The sequence below is a fragment of the Sminthopsis crassicaudata genome, chromosome 2, assembly GCF_048593235.1.
Source record: "Sminthopsis crassicaudata isolate SCR6 chromosome 2, ASM4859323v1, whole genome shotgun sequence".
Classification (NCBI taxonomy): Eukaryota; Metazoa; Chordata; class Mammalia; order Dasyuromorphia; family Dasyuridae; genus Sminthopsis; species Sminthopsis crassicaudata.
This window is the reverse complement of record NC_133618.1, coordinates 292,980,160-292,995,669: the sequence shown is the minus strand read 5'-3', so window position 1 is coordinate 292,995,669 and position 15,510 is coordinate 292,980,160. Positions and strand designations below refer to the sequence as shown.

Genomic DNA, 15,510 nt, shown 5'->3' with positions numbered 1-15,510 from the left:
TTTTGCATTCCCAGAGTACAGAACATTACTTAGCATATAGGAAGTATGTTGAAATTAAGTACCCAAAATTTAAATCTAGAAAAGAAACAATCAACATAACATACATAACACACTTACAGGGATTTACACCAACCTTATTATTTGATGTAAAAATACTTGTTCTCTCCCTAAATTTCTCCATATGTGTGGAGTGTCTTAAAGGGACAGTATATACATTATATCAGCAATTGGTTAGGAGACAGAGAACAGACCTCAGTGATGTTCTGTCTCAGACACTTGCTATACATGCTCTCCAAATTTGATTTTGTATGCACTTGTGGGAAAATGTGCCCCAGAATTCTGGGGAATGCTTTTGTATCAACTGTACTTACTATACAGTAAGTATATGTCAGCAAATGCAAATTTCTAAAACAATTAACAAATTCTGGCTACTTTATAATCAATGGAGACTCGTGAGCAATACTATAATCTATAAACCCCAACCCCTTTTAAACCCTCAAGGTTATACTAAGAAAGCTATAGGGAGGTTTCTTTAGTCAGCCACTTTCAGGTAGCTAACTTGACAGTGAAAGTTGAAAAGAACCACTAGAGGAGGTGCTACAGGTGAGCAGCTAGATGCCATGGTGACTGAGTCATAAGGACCTGCCTTTGATTTTGTCTCAGAACATTGCCAGTATGATCTTGTACAAGTGACTTAACATTTCTGGCATCCTCAGTTTCTTCACCTGTAAAATGAGGGGGTTGAACTCTATGATCCTATGATCTGGGACCTTTGGGAAGCCCAAATGCACCATTAAGTTGCTTCCAAATTCTCTAGATTCAACAGGTTAGTCATGGAAAATGACTTGGATGAAGAGCATCTATTATTTACCTTACTAATTTGAGAAGTGCCTATCTTGATAGCAACTATCAGTCCTGGGCACTGTTTGACAGCTGGTCCTATCTTCCTCCTCACTCCTCTTGCAGATTGAGTGATATTGGTATACACATCTAAACAACATTACACAACAGGTTTGAATAGGGAAAAAAAAAAAAAACAGCTGCTATAATGAGCTGAACTGAGAGTTGATGCAGGTAGAAGAGAACAAATACTGAAATTTGGCACAAACCTCTCAGACTGGCAATTTAGACAGGAGGAAGGTCATGAAAATACCACTGAGCAAGAGTGCTCAGACTCTCTATTTTGTGGGAACTGCAGCCCTCTTCTCCTCCCCCAAATACCCAAGGTTCCTTCTCAGTCTAGACTCATAGTGATACTAATCCTGATTTGGAGGAAGACTGCCACCTACTGAATTATCAGTGTCACTCCCTGGAACAAAAAGGGCTTTCATCAGGCAGTTTTCTTTGGACTTCCCCTCACTCCCTTCCCATCATTGTATATGGAGGAAAAAAACTAACTAGTAAAGAAAAAAATAGAGGAAGAATTTCTACTGACACCCTGGGAGACTTAAAGGACAAGTGGTCTGCCTATTGGTCAGATACTATATTACAAGAATCACCATCCTACACGTCAAAAATTGGGCAAAAATCTTTATCATCGAGTCTGTTTACAAATGACCTACCTACATAGTATAATTAACATGTTGACTTTTCTGATATCTTTAAGTGAATTCTGCAACTCCACTGATTTTTCTCTGATTTTTAACATTTATAAAATTAAAAGTTTTGCTTTTTTCCATAGAATATTTCAATATGAGGTCAAACTAGCGAACATAATAAAACTCAATTTTCTATAGATTTTTAAGGTTTGCAAATTACCCTATTCACAACATCCTGTGAGGCAAGCAGTGCAAACAGAACTGACCCATTTTATAGATAATGAAGCAAGAATTCTGGAAGTTAAAGAACTACATCCACGGTCATTATAGCAACTTCTTTTTTATATGACTCTATTGTCCAAGCTTTGGTTAAAAAAAAGAAAAAACAAGTATGTTTTAAAGAGTTTAACAGGGATAGGAACTAGACTTGTGATTTTATTGCCACAGGAACTATCAATGAGGAAACTGCCTTTACCAAATATGGGTCAGTGACTGATAGTCTAAAAGAGCTTCCTTGAACACGGAGAGGATTACTAACTTGCCCAGGTCACACATTCACTAAGAGTCACAGGAAGAATTTGAACCCAGTTCTTCCTGGCTTTAAGATCAGCTCTTTATCCACAAGGTGATGATGCCTCTTTGTGTTATGAATAAAGAAAAAAAATTCCATTAGTAGATCCTTAATTTATTATACCTGGGAATCTGGATTTTGGCTCATTTCACAGCATCTGAAGTATGTGAAATTGCCACGTGTCTGTATATGAGAAATGAATAAGCATGTGGACATATATTCTCATGTGCTTGTGCATTTATCACAAATGTTTCTTCCATCTTAACTATGGATCAGAATCCTACCTTTAAAAGGTATGTCACTGGAAATATAAAAATACTCTACAGTACTGCAGTCCCTCTATCCCTTAAATGATTAAAAATTACCTATCTATAGCTTCCTTAATCTTCAATTTCTGCAAAGCTATGGCCTAATATAAAACAATTCAAAAGGAAAAGATAGCTTCATTTCTTAATGTTGCTGAATATTAAATAACAGTAAGAATGACTCAGCACTGTCAGCAAGCTCTGATTAGACCATTTGGCTTTTAAAAGGAAAGAAATTTCTGGTTTTTAATATTTAATGCTTGAATTCTAAATCATACCATTCTTGTGATACACTAACAAACCAGTTACCAACTTTCAGTTATCACACATGTAACCTATCCCAATAACTAAAATCAGATTTGGAAAAAAAAAAAAAAGGAATTAGAGGACTAGGGAGCCATTTCTGGGGGGAGGATGCAGTCTGCAGATGAAAGGCTAGTATTCTTCCATGCTCTAGGACCAGGTTAACACTTGTGCCTTTTTCTTATTCATGACCTTGTGATTTTCTTCTGGTTTCCACTTAAAAGACAGGAGAGAAACATCGTCTTCTTTATTGTAGGACCCAGACAAGGTTTATGAGGAGGAAGCATTGTAGTGTTGGGGGTGATATTTAATCACTGCAAGGTCATTTAATCACTACAAGGCTGCCTTGGCAGCCTACATGTCTTAGGTGTCTAATTCAGAAAGAGTCCCAAATCTCATAATTTGAGCAAAACCACAGAGAAACAATAGGGTTCAACGATAGAACTTGCCTTTTAGTATATTTATGGGCATTTATGAGAAATGCCAATAGCTCAAGAAAAGAAATCAGGTGACAAATGCCATGACAATGAACCCAATCATGATGTTTTCTTTGGTGATGTCTTTTAGAAAGTTATTTGGTCAGTGGCTATTATGCTTCTTCTCCACATAGCTGATCACCACTATGTCAACAATTGAGATCAAACCCATGAACCCAAATCTTAGGAGATCATGATTTCCAAATAACTATAGCATATCAAATGCACAATCCAATTTAAACCTTCAGAAGGCTCTCTCTCCTCCTGAAATGAAAATTTTTTTTGAAGTTCAGTTTCAAGAAATCATCCCATTGAGAGAAGGAAGAGATCTGTATGTAACTAAAACCATGCAAGGCAAAAGGTACCATGCTTCAAATTTCTGATGTGGCAATATCAAACAGCAAAGCATTTAACAAAGTCATTCAGAAAACATGCAGGAAAATTAGTTATGTATGAATGAGCTACCAATACGGGCTTTAAGCACTAAAAGAGACAGTATCTTCTGTCTACAGAAGGACTACAATGGGCAGATGTTTCCATTTACGTGTAAATACTTCATACTAAATATTTATATGGCTTTGTCTTTGTGCTAGGACAGCTTCTTTCCCCTGGTCACATTACTATTCTCTTCAAGAACAAGAAAACAGGTTTTTTGTTTGTTTTTTTCTTCTCTTTCTGGCTTTTAAAAAATAAATAACAAAGAGAGACAAATTCCTGATTAAAGGTTTCTAACCCAAATGTTAACTTAATTTGGGTGCTGTCTATTATAGATTCATAATTTTTCTGATGAACATATGCAACTTGCTTATATGGATGGAAAAGTAACCTAACCAGGAGAGAGAAAACTAGTCCCAGTATCAGAAGATCTTAATTTGAATTCATCTCTTGCTACTGTCATAAGTGGAGCGAGCCTCCTAACCATTCTCAGCATTAGAATTTCTTGAACTGTGGATGTGCTGATAATAACACTTGTCTGTCCTATATCTTATATAGGTTATAAGAAAAGCACTTTATAAACCTAAAATGCTAAGGGGAAAGTATTCATTTTCCAATTAAAATTATTTAAGATTTTGATGGGGAAAAATATTTTATTTGAAAGACACTGTGTAACTTTGATATTCATTCATTCATTCAACAAATATTTCTTGAGTGCCTAAGTGAAAGGCCCTTTGCTAAGCACGGGGAAAGGGATACAAAGATACTTAACTATTCAAAATGTAGTATATGGGTAGAATAAAAAAGTCACCATGCCAGAATTGTAATTGTTAATTTTCAGATCCTGGAACAATTTTACATATTTGAATTTTTTAAAAAAGACTATATTGCACTTAGCAGGATCATACAAGCAAATATAACAAGTTTATTAGTCATGTTTTTAATTACAACACAAAATGTGGCATTTATAAAAAGCCAAGTCAATAGGAAAATATTAATTATAATGGAAAAAGGAAAATTGTCATCTTACTTTTTGGCTTCTTAATTTTATCTTGGGCTCTAATTTATTCTACTATTGATCTGTTTTTCTCTTTCCCTTCTTGGGCTGTTCATTCTTAAAGAATGATTATCTCATTGGCACTGACAAGTTTCACGAGGAAGGAAGTGGTTTTCACTGGAATCAATGGTATGGAAAATCGACTCAAGAAGTTTATTCTCACCATACCTCTACTCAATGTTTTCTTCAGGAATAAAAGAAAAGTAATTATTAGAAGATTATGAAGTACCCTTAAAAATCAAATAGGCTTTGCTTCATATTATATATTTCTGAAAACTTGCAAGTTAAATTGAATTTTAGAGAGCAAATACTTTAGAAATACCAGGAAAGCTATATTTAAGGAAGCCTAGTACTTTCTACATAGTTTGCTGAATGAATGATGAAAGAAGACCTACAGGCATAATTTTTTTTTATAATAAAGATACTTTTTGTAATGATTTGTAATTTACAACTTCAGAAATATCTTTTTCTAAATACAGTTTTTCATGTTGTTTAATTACAAATTGAAGCACCATAATTTTACAGGTGAGAAAACAATAGCTTGAGTACTTTTAGAGTTGCATTAATTATTGCAGACCATTAAGGCATATTAGAGGGCTAAACATTACCAATGGTTTAAAAGAGCTAATATCTCCCCTAATACACTTACCTACAACTGAAGAGGTTGCTTATCACCACCAGGATTTAACAGAATACAAATTCTGTTCCTCTTTCAGTTTTAAGAAAATTACTAAAATACATTTCTCTGTGATCAGAACAAAATTTCAGAGCCGGAGGATATTAAAGATAATTAAATCCAGCACCTTCATTTAGAAGAAACTTTGAGATTCGGTGGAGTGAATAACTTGACCACAAGCATCACCCTTCTACACTAGTGCTCTTCTCACTAAACCAAACTATCTACTTTTTTCCTTAATATGCTTCTTTGTAGTCCTTGACAAAAGAATACTGCCTCTTCAATAATTAAACTCAAGCAAGAAATGAGTGCTTTCCCATCTTGTAATAAAACAGCCCTTAGGGTGACTAGATGGCCAAACATGCTCCCAGTCTTGCTTTACACACTATGCCAATTGCTCACAACCCATCAACCACAATAGAAAGAGACATTCTGTGGTGAAGGAGGGAGGTGTGATTGTGGGAAGGAGGAAAGGAGGCCTAAAAAGGTTAATAGATCTGTAAGCTACTTACTAACTGAAAAAAGGGAAGAAAAACCATGAACGTATGCTTCTGGAGAGTTGCCTTGAAATAACAAATCAAACCACAAATTAAAAACAAAACAGTTAAATTAAAAACAAGAAAGCAAATCAATTTCTGATAACCTTCTAATTGTTAAGTCTTGTTTTGATTTAGATTTTCAAATATGTGATACCCTGTGTATTTTTCTCACACATTTCTTAACTAAAGAAAGGCTACAGGACATTTCCCTCCCAGTTAAAATGTTCACATGATATTGACAATTCACAAAATATATTTGATTTCCAGGAAAAGAAATTCTAAAGGGAATAACAAAAACAAAAACAAAAGCAGCTTTTAAATCTTTTTTTTAAGTAAGTTCCGTTCGTGGGCCAGTAGTCACAAGTATTAACGTTAAAGGCAAAATGAGGGGGAAAAATGAAACTTTAAATCTGAGATACCTGTTTATCCTGAAAGAAAGGCTTAGTGATTCAACTTCATTGTCTCCTGTTAGGTGTGAGAGACATTTCATTTCAACATGTAATGGAAAAAAAACCATTCATCCTACTCTACTCTGTCTTTTAAAACAAAAATCCTAAGTCTTAGAAGCCCAGTCTTTCAGCTGACATATCCCCTTGTCAGTGATTAGAAAAATTGACCTGAGGAATGACTCAGCTCCACAAAAACAATAAATATTTGAGCATTGGTCTGGATGTACTGTGTACTACAGTGATCAGAAAGTCTAGAGGAAGTTTGATATGCTAACAATTTAGTTAACCTGTTGTCACATGTGTAAAGGAAAATCACAACTTCAGAATTCCAAAGATATAGTGAAAACAAAAGTTTCTTTGGGTAGCCAACATCATATTTATTTTCATATCGTTATACTAGATAATGATTTTGATGAGGTTCAAGATAAATGAAGGCTGGACAAAGTATATCAGGCATAGTAAAATCTAGTTTTCACTTGGGATCAGGGTTGGACTAAGCTAATTCTGTAAAAATTGATTTTCTGGGAAAATATTTGGAGATTTATCTTAAGATATATATATATATATATATATATGTATATATATATATGTAAATATTGTAACAGATGATAAAATATACACTGAATTTTTTTCTTTTTAATCAGTGAATTAAAAGATGCAAAAAAGTAAAAAATTATATGAATTATTAAAGTATCCTTTGAGGGAACTCCATCAGAGCCTGACACTTCATAAAACTACCTTTAAAGTTAAAAGCAGAATTCAAACACTTAAAATAGATAATCGAGGCAAATGGATTTCTTGGTTTGAACTATGTAGACAATAGTTTTATTTTTTTACTTTGTGTGTATGGAATAATATAATAGTTAACCATTCAGAAGATGGAAAACAGATTTCCCTGCTTTAGAGAAAATAATTCTCTACTACTGAAGCATCAGTTACTTCTAAGAGTCTTCAATTCAGTATGCATCTTAAAGATAGAAATAAGAAATAATTGTGCATTATGGATCCTTCAATGACAATGTTCAGTAATATTCAGTGTGAATGAATGGTAAAGTAATAGGTAAAGGAAACTTGGACAAACATCACTGATGAAGATGTTATATCTTTACATGGCTATATATAATGATAAATCATCACCCAAAGCATTTTATTTTAAACCACAGGTAACTTTCCTAATGAACAGTACCCGTCTAGCTCAAATTTTTCTTTTATTTCAAAATTAATAAAAGCAAGATTAAACTAGAGCAGTGATTCCTTTAGAAGAAGTTGGTGGTACAGTGGCCAGAGTGCCAGGCCTAGAATGAGGAAGATTTGAATTCAAATCTGGCCACTGATGTATGACCCTGGTCAAGTAATTTAACCTGTTTGTTTCAGTTTCCTCAAGTATAAAATGGGGAAGATAATAACATCTACCTTTCCAGGTAATCTTCCAGGTGAAGATAAAATGAGGTCATATTTGTAAGAAGTGTTTAGCACAATTACTAGCACATTATAGGGGTTATGTACTTATTACATCTCACATTCATCCCCCTTCCCATTACTTTCCTATTAACCCAGCATAGTTTCACAACAAACATCCTAAAGTTTACTTCTTTGAAAATAGAAAAACAATTCAGAGGTAGCAAAATGACTCTTGAAAATGTAACTATGTTTTTAAAATTAAAAGTGAAAACATTAATGATGATATTTTGCCCTCACTCTAATTTCAGAAGAACAGTTTAGAAAGATTCACAGGTTCTAGAGGGTCTTGGATGCCCAGTATTGGACTCAAGAAAGGCATCTTGCATCTTGGCTTTTAGAAAATACTTTAAATACTGGATGTAATAGATAAGCATCTAATATGGAGATTTTCCAAAGGTGCTCAATACACTGATTCCTGTTTACTGATATAACTATCAATTTTTTCCTGTCTTTTCCAAAAAAGTGACTAGCCATCTAGAACTCTGTGTGTTTGCATATGTACTTCTGTTTCCCTGCTGTTCTTTCTATTCCTAACTGCCTGACATTTTAATGAGCAGAGTTTTCTGCTTTCTCAACTTTCTCAGTATTACTGTATGTTCATTAAACACGGCTTATCAGTCAGAAAGATTATCAGAAAATAAAACTCCGAGCAAATGAACAGGAATGCCAAAAACATTTTTACGGAGAGAGGGTTTCCGGTGGGGGGCTGGGTCACTGACTGAATAAGCTGCCCTGGGCCGCACAAAAGTGTCAGGTTTGGGATGAGAATGAGGAAGATGAGTAGATACAAACAGGTGAAGAGGAGATTCTGTTCTTGAAAGAGAAGAGGAGGAGGAAGAGGAATCTGACACTACAAAAGCAAGAGAGAAAGAAAGGATAAAGGCAAAAACAAACAAATAAAACTCAACCCCACAAATTAAAAACAATGCTAATTCCTCAGAAATACACAAAAAATGGGGGGGGGGAAGATATCTGCAAACATAATTTAACATACTCAAGGAATGCTGAAAAATCAAATGAGATAATTTAATATACATTCAATTCCAGTACTAGACAACAGAATAGCATGCAAGGAAAATGAATGATTTTTAAACAATGGTTGGAGGTAGAGAAATCTATTTGATCTACAAGAATAAAAAAAAGGAAAGGAAATTTACAGGAGAAAAATTCCTTGCAAAACTCACTAAAAACAAAACAAGTTTAATTTAGGAAACTTTAGAATTAATTCTTGAATAAACTTGCTGTGGCTTTTTAATTTTGTAAAATACCATCAAAATTTTATCAGAATTAAATGTCTTAAATGTCTCTTCAACTGGTTAAGTGGTATAAAGATCATGAAGAATACAAATAACTGTAGTGAGAACCAGAAACAACAGCTAGACCATCTGAATAGAAGATTCACTCACCCACGATAATAAAAGAACTAAATAAAGTCTGGTTTCCAATGTATTGTCTATCTATCTAATGAGGATTTACAGAAGGACAAGAATAGGGAGATGAGATAGAGGATGAGATTTTGGAATAGTGGTGGTCATTAATAAAAGTATAGATATCACAAAAGGCTCAATGTAGAAAATAGGTTGCATTTATATGATTGTTTTCACTTATAAAATGTTATGTAAATGAAAGCTGTTGAATCCCAAGTTAGCTTTTCTGAGAAGAACTTAATGCGAATTTCACATTTAGAATGTATAACCAAATAACAATGATGAATCAAATAAATATCACCTAGATTGGACAACTGAGTTTTCTAGAAGAGCTTATCACTAGGTCCATTTGGGATAGAAGGTATATTCGTAGAATTCCATGTTTCATTTAATGATTGAATAACAACAATAAGATTTAGATCTTGCAGATCTCAATACAAGATGTTTCCATAAAGGGACAAAGCTCTTCAATTTGAAATTTGTTTCACTTAGAATAGATGTCTGACAACATCTACTTTCCATTATAAAAAAAATCTAAACATCCCAGATCCTGTTTTGAAAGCAAAAGGCAGAAAACTTTTGTTTGAAAAAATCTTTTTAAGAAGCTACCAACTTACTCCAACAAAACAGAAATGACTCATAGCTTCAGAGAATCGAAGCTGTCACAAAATTTTGTCCTTTTTTGTGAGCTGGGACCCATCTGAATATAATGATGAGAGATAATGAAGATGGCTAAGGTAAAGTAGAGTGTTTATATTTAATAATTTATTGGTATTTTATTTTTAAACTCTCCACTAAAGAAAATGAACATCCAGGTGCAATATTCACCGTTATTTTTTACTTAATTAGACCCTAGGTACCAAGAGTTCTTCCACATACAATCCCAGATACTAAATTTAAATATGTATATATGTAATACACACACACACCATGAAAGTCATCAACAATTGTTTTAAGGAATATAAATCTGTCTTTTAAAATGGTCAAGACAACCTTTGGTTTCAAAAAAGACTCTAGATTATTTACATATGCCTTTAGAAAATATATGTATTCTAAATTATTTTTGCCTTCCTTTCTTAGTTTGTTGTTGTTGTTATTGTTGTTGTTTTCATATTTGTATTTACAATTAACCTGCATAAGTGAGCAAAACATAAGCTGAGTCCCAGCAGGGAAATAATGAGTATATGCTAGATAGTGAAATCCACAATTTAAAATACATTGTAATTCACAAACTATGTATCCCATATATATCCATAATCATAAATTGACTATATGAATATCATATGTAAAATGTTTCTCTGGAGTACTTAAATGCATATACTAGAAGAAGGACAACTGTTGGGTTTTTATTTATTTTTATTTGAGCATAAATCCCACACAAGTAACTAGATGTGTTACAGTGCCCAGAGAAAACTAGACTTGAGTTAGAAAGATCTGAGTTTAAATCTAGACTCAGATACTTATGAGCTGAGTAACCCTGGACAGGTTATTTTAACCTCTGCTTGCCTCAGTTTCCTCATCTGTAAAATGGAGATTATAACAGCATTTTACCTCCCAGGATTATTGTCTGGATAAGATGAAATAATATCAGTAAAGCATTCTGATATCCTTAAATCACTATTAAGAAGCTATCATTATTATTAGGTATCCACACTTTGTCCAGAAATATATGCTCTTTAAAAAAACCACAACATAACTATTCAGAGATATTTTATTTCCACTTCTGTCTGATTTTCCTGAGAATTACAAACACCTATTCAAAGGAACCTTAGCATATATTCTTTGATAAAGTAAATGACTTTCTGCTAATTTTTCTATTTTATGTAGTCTGATTCTCTTAACTAGCAAGATCTATTTTTATTTGTACAGTGTCTGGAAAACTGTAGATACATACTTGAAATTCATTCATCTATTTGGTTTCTCAAAAAAGGAGCTCACCAATAAAAATCACATCAAATGTTCTCTGAATGTTTTTGTCTGTGGAAAAGTTTAGACATTACAATCTCTAAATTCTTAAAAGCTGAGTGTCTGCTGAAAATGAGATGAATGAATAAAATGCATCTCAGGAGGAGAAGAGAAAAGGTTTGTGCCACAAAAAAGACACTGCTTCACCATAGGAAAATTCATCATTGAAAGTCAAATGGACACACTTCATTCTGAAATGAACTGGGAAAGTACTGAGGTATTCGGAAAAAAATATCATAAGAAAGAAAAGGAAGAATGGTACCAAAATAGATGTCACCATTTCTTTTTTAAAATCAATTTTTAAAGGAAAAAAAAATCTGCTTTTAATGTGCAGCATTTGGAGAGGTTTTTAGAACCCCAAAGGACAGCTAATACTTCAAATATATAATTATCTTGGCTAGCTGCCTCTAAGTTGGGTCAGAAGGAAAAGTCTCTAGAATTTAATATCTAGATTTGCTTCCCAGAGAGTTGGAGAAGAGTGAAATGAAGTGAAACAGCAACAGCTGTTTCGGATCTGTCTAAATCACTGCAGGTGCTGTAACGAGTCCCAATTCCTTCTTTTTTCTCTATGACAGAGCTGTTCCATGCAGTAGTTAATCATGATGAAACGCCTATTCCTTTCCTATTGTGAGACATTAGTTTTCCTGAGTCATACCAGTATAAGCACCTCACCTCTACACATTCCCTAAACCCACTTGCAAGTTACCTCTCTAATACTGAATAAGGAGTAGAGAATACCCATGAAGTGTCTGAAAGACAATGGGAAACCAAGGAAGTTGACTTATACTTTTAGTCTTGAGCCTTTTGCTTCAAAAAAAGGAGTAAAGATTTGTTTCCCAGACAGGGAATTGCTGTGTATTTAGAAAATGAAGATTCTTACCATGTGTGATACTACACTTGTGAAATTCAACCTCTTTGGATTTAAAAGTCAAACGCTACAAACCACCACTGCCTAATTCAGGCAACAGAAAAGTTCCTGACACTTTATTAGCTTGTTTCCTAGGTTGCAAATGCCAACAGGGAATTTAGCTTTAAGCCAGAGTCTCTAAGTTTTCTTTTCCCTTTAAAAAGGCCGCTATCAAACTAATTTTTAACAATTATTTTTAATCAGAGATTTCTGTCACCAGAACCTTTGAAGCTGACATCTCTGACTACTAATATGAAGAAAAGGAGGAGGCAGGGATGGAGTTGGGGGTGAAAGTTGTAATATAAAATGCTAACAAAACTGAGCACCCAAGGAGTGTCAATGTAATTTGTGCAATTCAATCCAAATGTCAATCTGGGTTAAAATGCACATTGGTGGAATGAAGTCTAAGTTGTCTTGAGCACCCTGCATCACCATTTCTATTACCATGTCAACAGCTACCAGGAGGCTTTACCCTTCTGAGCTGATGAGTAATGAACTCTACCTGAGTGATTGCTCTTTGTGGGGATGTATTTTAAGGGACTCTGTCAGTAAGAATGTTTTGCTATAAAGGACTGATAGTCTGCAATTTAAAAACAAGGGGAAAAAAAGGAGAACAGTCCATAAAATATGAGGTAAAACATAATTAGGTATTAAACCTAACAAGAGACTTTCAACTGAATATTGTCATATAAACTTCAGAATGTGGTCCCATTGTACTAATCCATTTCAGGACTAGATCTGAATGAATTTCATTTTATTTTGTGATTCTCTTGAGTCTCTAAATTGTCACTGAAGAATCAGTAGTTTTTCAATGTTACTTGCTTTTGGTTTATGAAATCACACAGGTGTATTTATACTACACAGTACTTAGGCAAATATGAAAAACCCAAATGACAGGGTGTATCTGCACAGAGGATGACACCTTGAGGAGCTCTTAATGAACATGTGCAGGATATGATTTAGAAAGGGCTGATTTGAAAGTCTAGAACTTGAGGATTTCAACATGGAGGTGTCTTTGGTGTCTGAACTATATTTTCTTTAGTTCTTTACATCAAAAGCAATTAATTATAAACTAAAAAGTGAAGTCTTAAAAGCGAGTGATAAGAGGAAAAAAAAAACCTGAAAAACAATAGCCAGGATGGAGGTGTGGGGGACTGGAGGAAAGAGCAGGAAGTGACAAAACATGACCTGTTTATATTTTGTTGTTAATTTTTAGCTCTCAGGGAAAAAGGAAAATGTGAATTTTCCCAAAGACTTGGCTAGGACAGGTACCAGCTGTTCTACCCTAACTGTATACAAACACTAGTAAAAGAAGCTCAAGAAAATGCAAGTTAAGAACTAAAAATATTTACATGAAAAAAAATTTTGTTGGTCTCATTTTACACTGTCATACAGAATGGAATACTAAAGGTGCTTTTGGCCTCCATATTTCCCCTTTGCTTTTTATTCTCACCTGTCTCAGGATCACTGAAGTCTGGTAAAGTGATTGTATTAAGCTGTCGTCTGTCAGCAATGGTTCTATCTAAGAGACTGCTCCCACGTCCAGAATCACTGTAAAACACAGCTAGAAATGTCAGTCATTTGGAACAAAACAAACAAACAAACAAAAAAGGTCAAATACTGATTCTTGAGACATAATCAGTTATGTGGTCCTTTTTCTGGCATCACTTTCCAAACTTGGGAATAGAAGAATCTCAAATAGGAGATTCCTTTCAATTTCCAATAAAACAAAAGCAAATGAAATCATCTTCATTTTTGCTTTTATATAAGAGACAAAAATGAAAACTTGAATACAAGATTCTTCAGACTTAAAAGCAGCTCTCTCCTCACCCTATTTCCTACAGAAGCTTTCAGCTGTTCAAAATACTTCCTGCTTTCAAGACCTAACTCAGAGACCATCTCCTCCACTCTCATTCAACAGAGAAGGAAGGTGATCTAGAGCAATAAATGTCTGCCCTGGGAAGTACAAGTGCATCAGCATTCTCATCACTGTTCTTTATGCTTTGCCTAATATTGCATCCTCCAAGTTGTATTATCTACCTCACAAGGTAAATGGGAGAAAAGCACCTTGACAAATTTAAATCATTACATAATTTCAAGTTTTTTTTTACTATTATTACAACAAAAACTACTATTATTACAACTACTACTATTTTTTCTTCAATTTCTATGTTTATTATATAATCTCTTACACATAGCAAAAACAAAAATCAAACAAAAAAAAACCCCAATCTATTTCAGTTTTTCTTTGTATATTCTGATAATCTACCAAAGAACCTCCAAATCAACTGAAGGTTGAATAATCTTTTTGAATCAAACTTGGGATTAAAATTTTTATTACAAAGTTATAAAATTTTACAAAGAAAAGGAAACATTTTCCTTTGTGCAACTGTCAGATTTGGACACAATATTTAATATTGCTTGTAAGCTGCTATTTCTCTTTGTAATAAAGTGGTTCATTATCTCCATGGGAAACAGGAAGTAATATTCTTGGGCATAGATGACTTATTGGCTACAAATATCACTTCACACAGTATGTTCCTTTTTTTGGTAACCTGTCTCCTAATTACAAAACTTAATTACAAAATAAGCATCTCAGAATAAGCCTATGATTAAAATAATTATAAATTATTATTACATTAATGATCACCATTTTAATTTTATATATTACATACACTTTTACCCTAACTCTGGTTCAAATATAGCTGATTAAGGATTATAATCAATCAATATTATGTTTCAATGTGTATTTATTTTCCCCTTTGCAACAAGACCATATTTTTAGGGGTGTGACCATTGTTAATGAATATCCTACATTTGGACTATATAATATTTTTTCAACTCTATTCTATTCATAGCTATTTCTTTATAACTATAAATAATAAAACCTCAGGGCACAACCTCCCCTTTCACTTTAAAATATTCTGGAGGGACAGCTAGTTGGTGTAATGAATAGAACAGACCTGAGTTCAAATCTGGCCTCAGATATTTAAAACTTTCTGGTTGCATGACCCAGGGGAAGTCAGTTAACCCCAACTGCCTCAGCAAAAAAAAAAATAATAATAAAAATTAATATGTATATGTGTGGAAGACTAGATCTGAAAATATAGCACAGTTATCTAAAAATAGGAAGTACATGATGTGTTTATATTTAAAAAAAAGATCTTATTTTAATTGAACAGATCTATTTAAAATGCTTTCTTTTGAGCATTAATCTTGTCATAATCCCTTAGAGCTAACATGAAGAATTTCAGAATTAGGAAACTATGAAGAATTCATATTTTTGTGGCCTTCTGAAAAGGACTTGAGATAGGAATACAAAAGAAAGAACTTTTTATTCTCAACCAGGCAAAAACTAGTTGTATAGCCTTGAACAAGTCATTTTACCTCTCTTCTTTGCC

General features: G+C 33.6%; 1 protein-coding gene across 1 annotated transcript in view; it reads right to left on the bottom strand.

Annotated features, from left to right (window-relative positions):
- Window positions 1–15,510, bottom strand: part of TTC7B (tetratricopeptide repeat domain 7B) — a 314,975-nt gene that overhangs the window by 86,510 nt on the left and 212,955 nt on the right. The window contains 2 exon segments of the mRNA XM_074289731.1: window positions 5,874–5,924; window positions 13,563–13,660. Of these exon segments, the coding sequence (XP_074145832.1) occupies window positions 5,874–5,924; window positions 13,563–13,660 (149 nt within the window).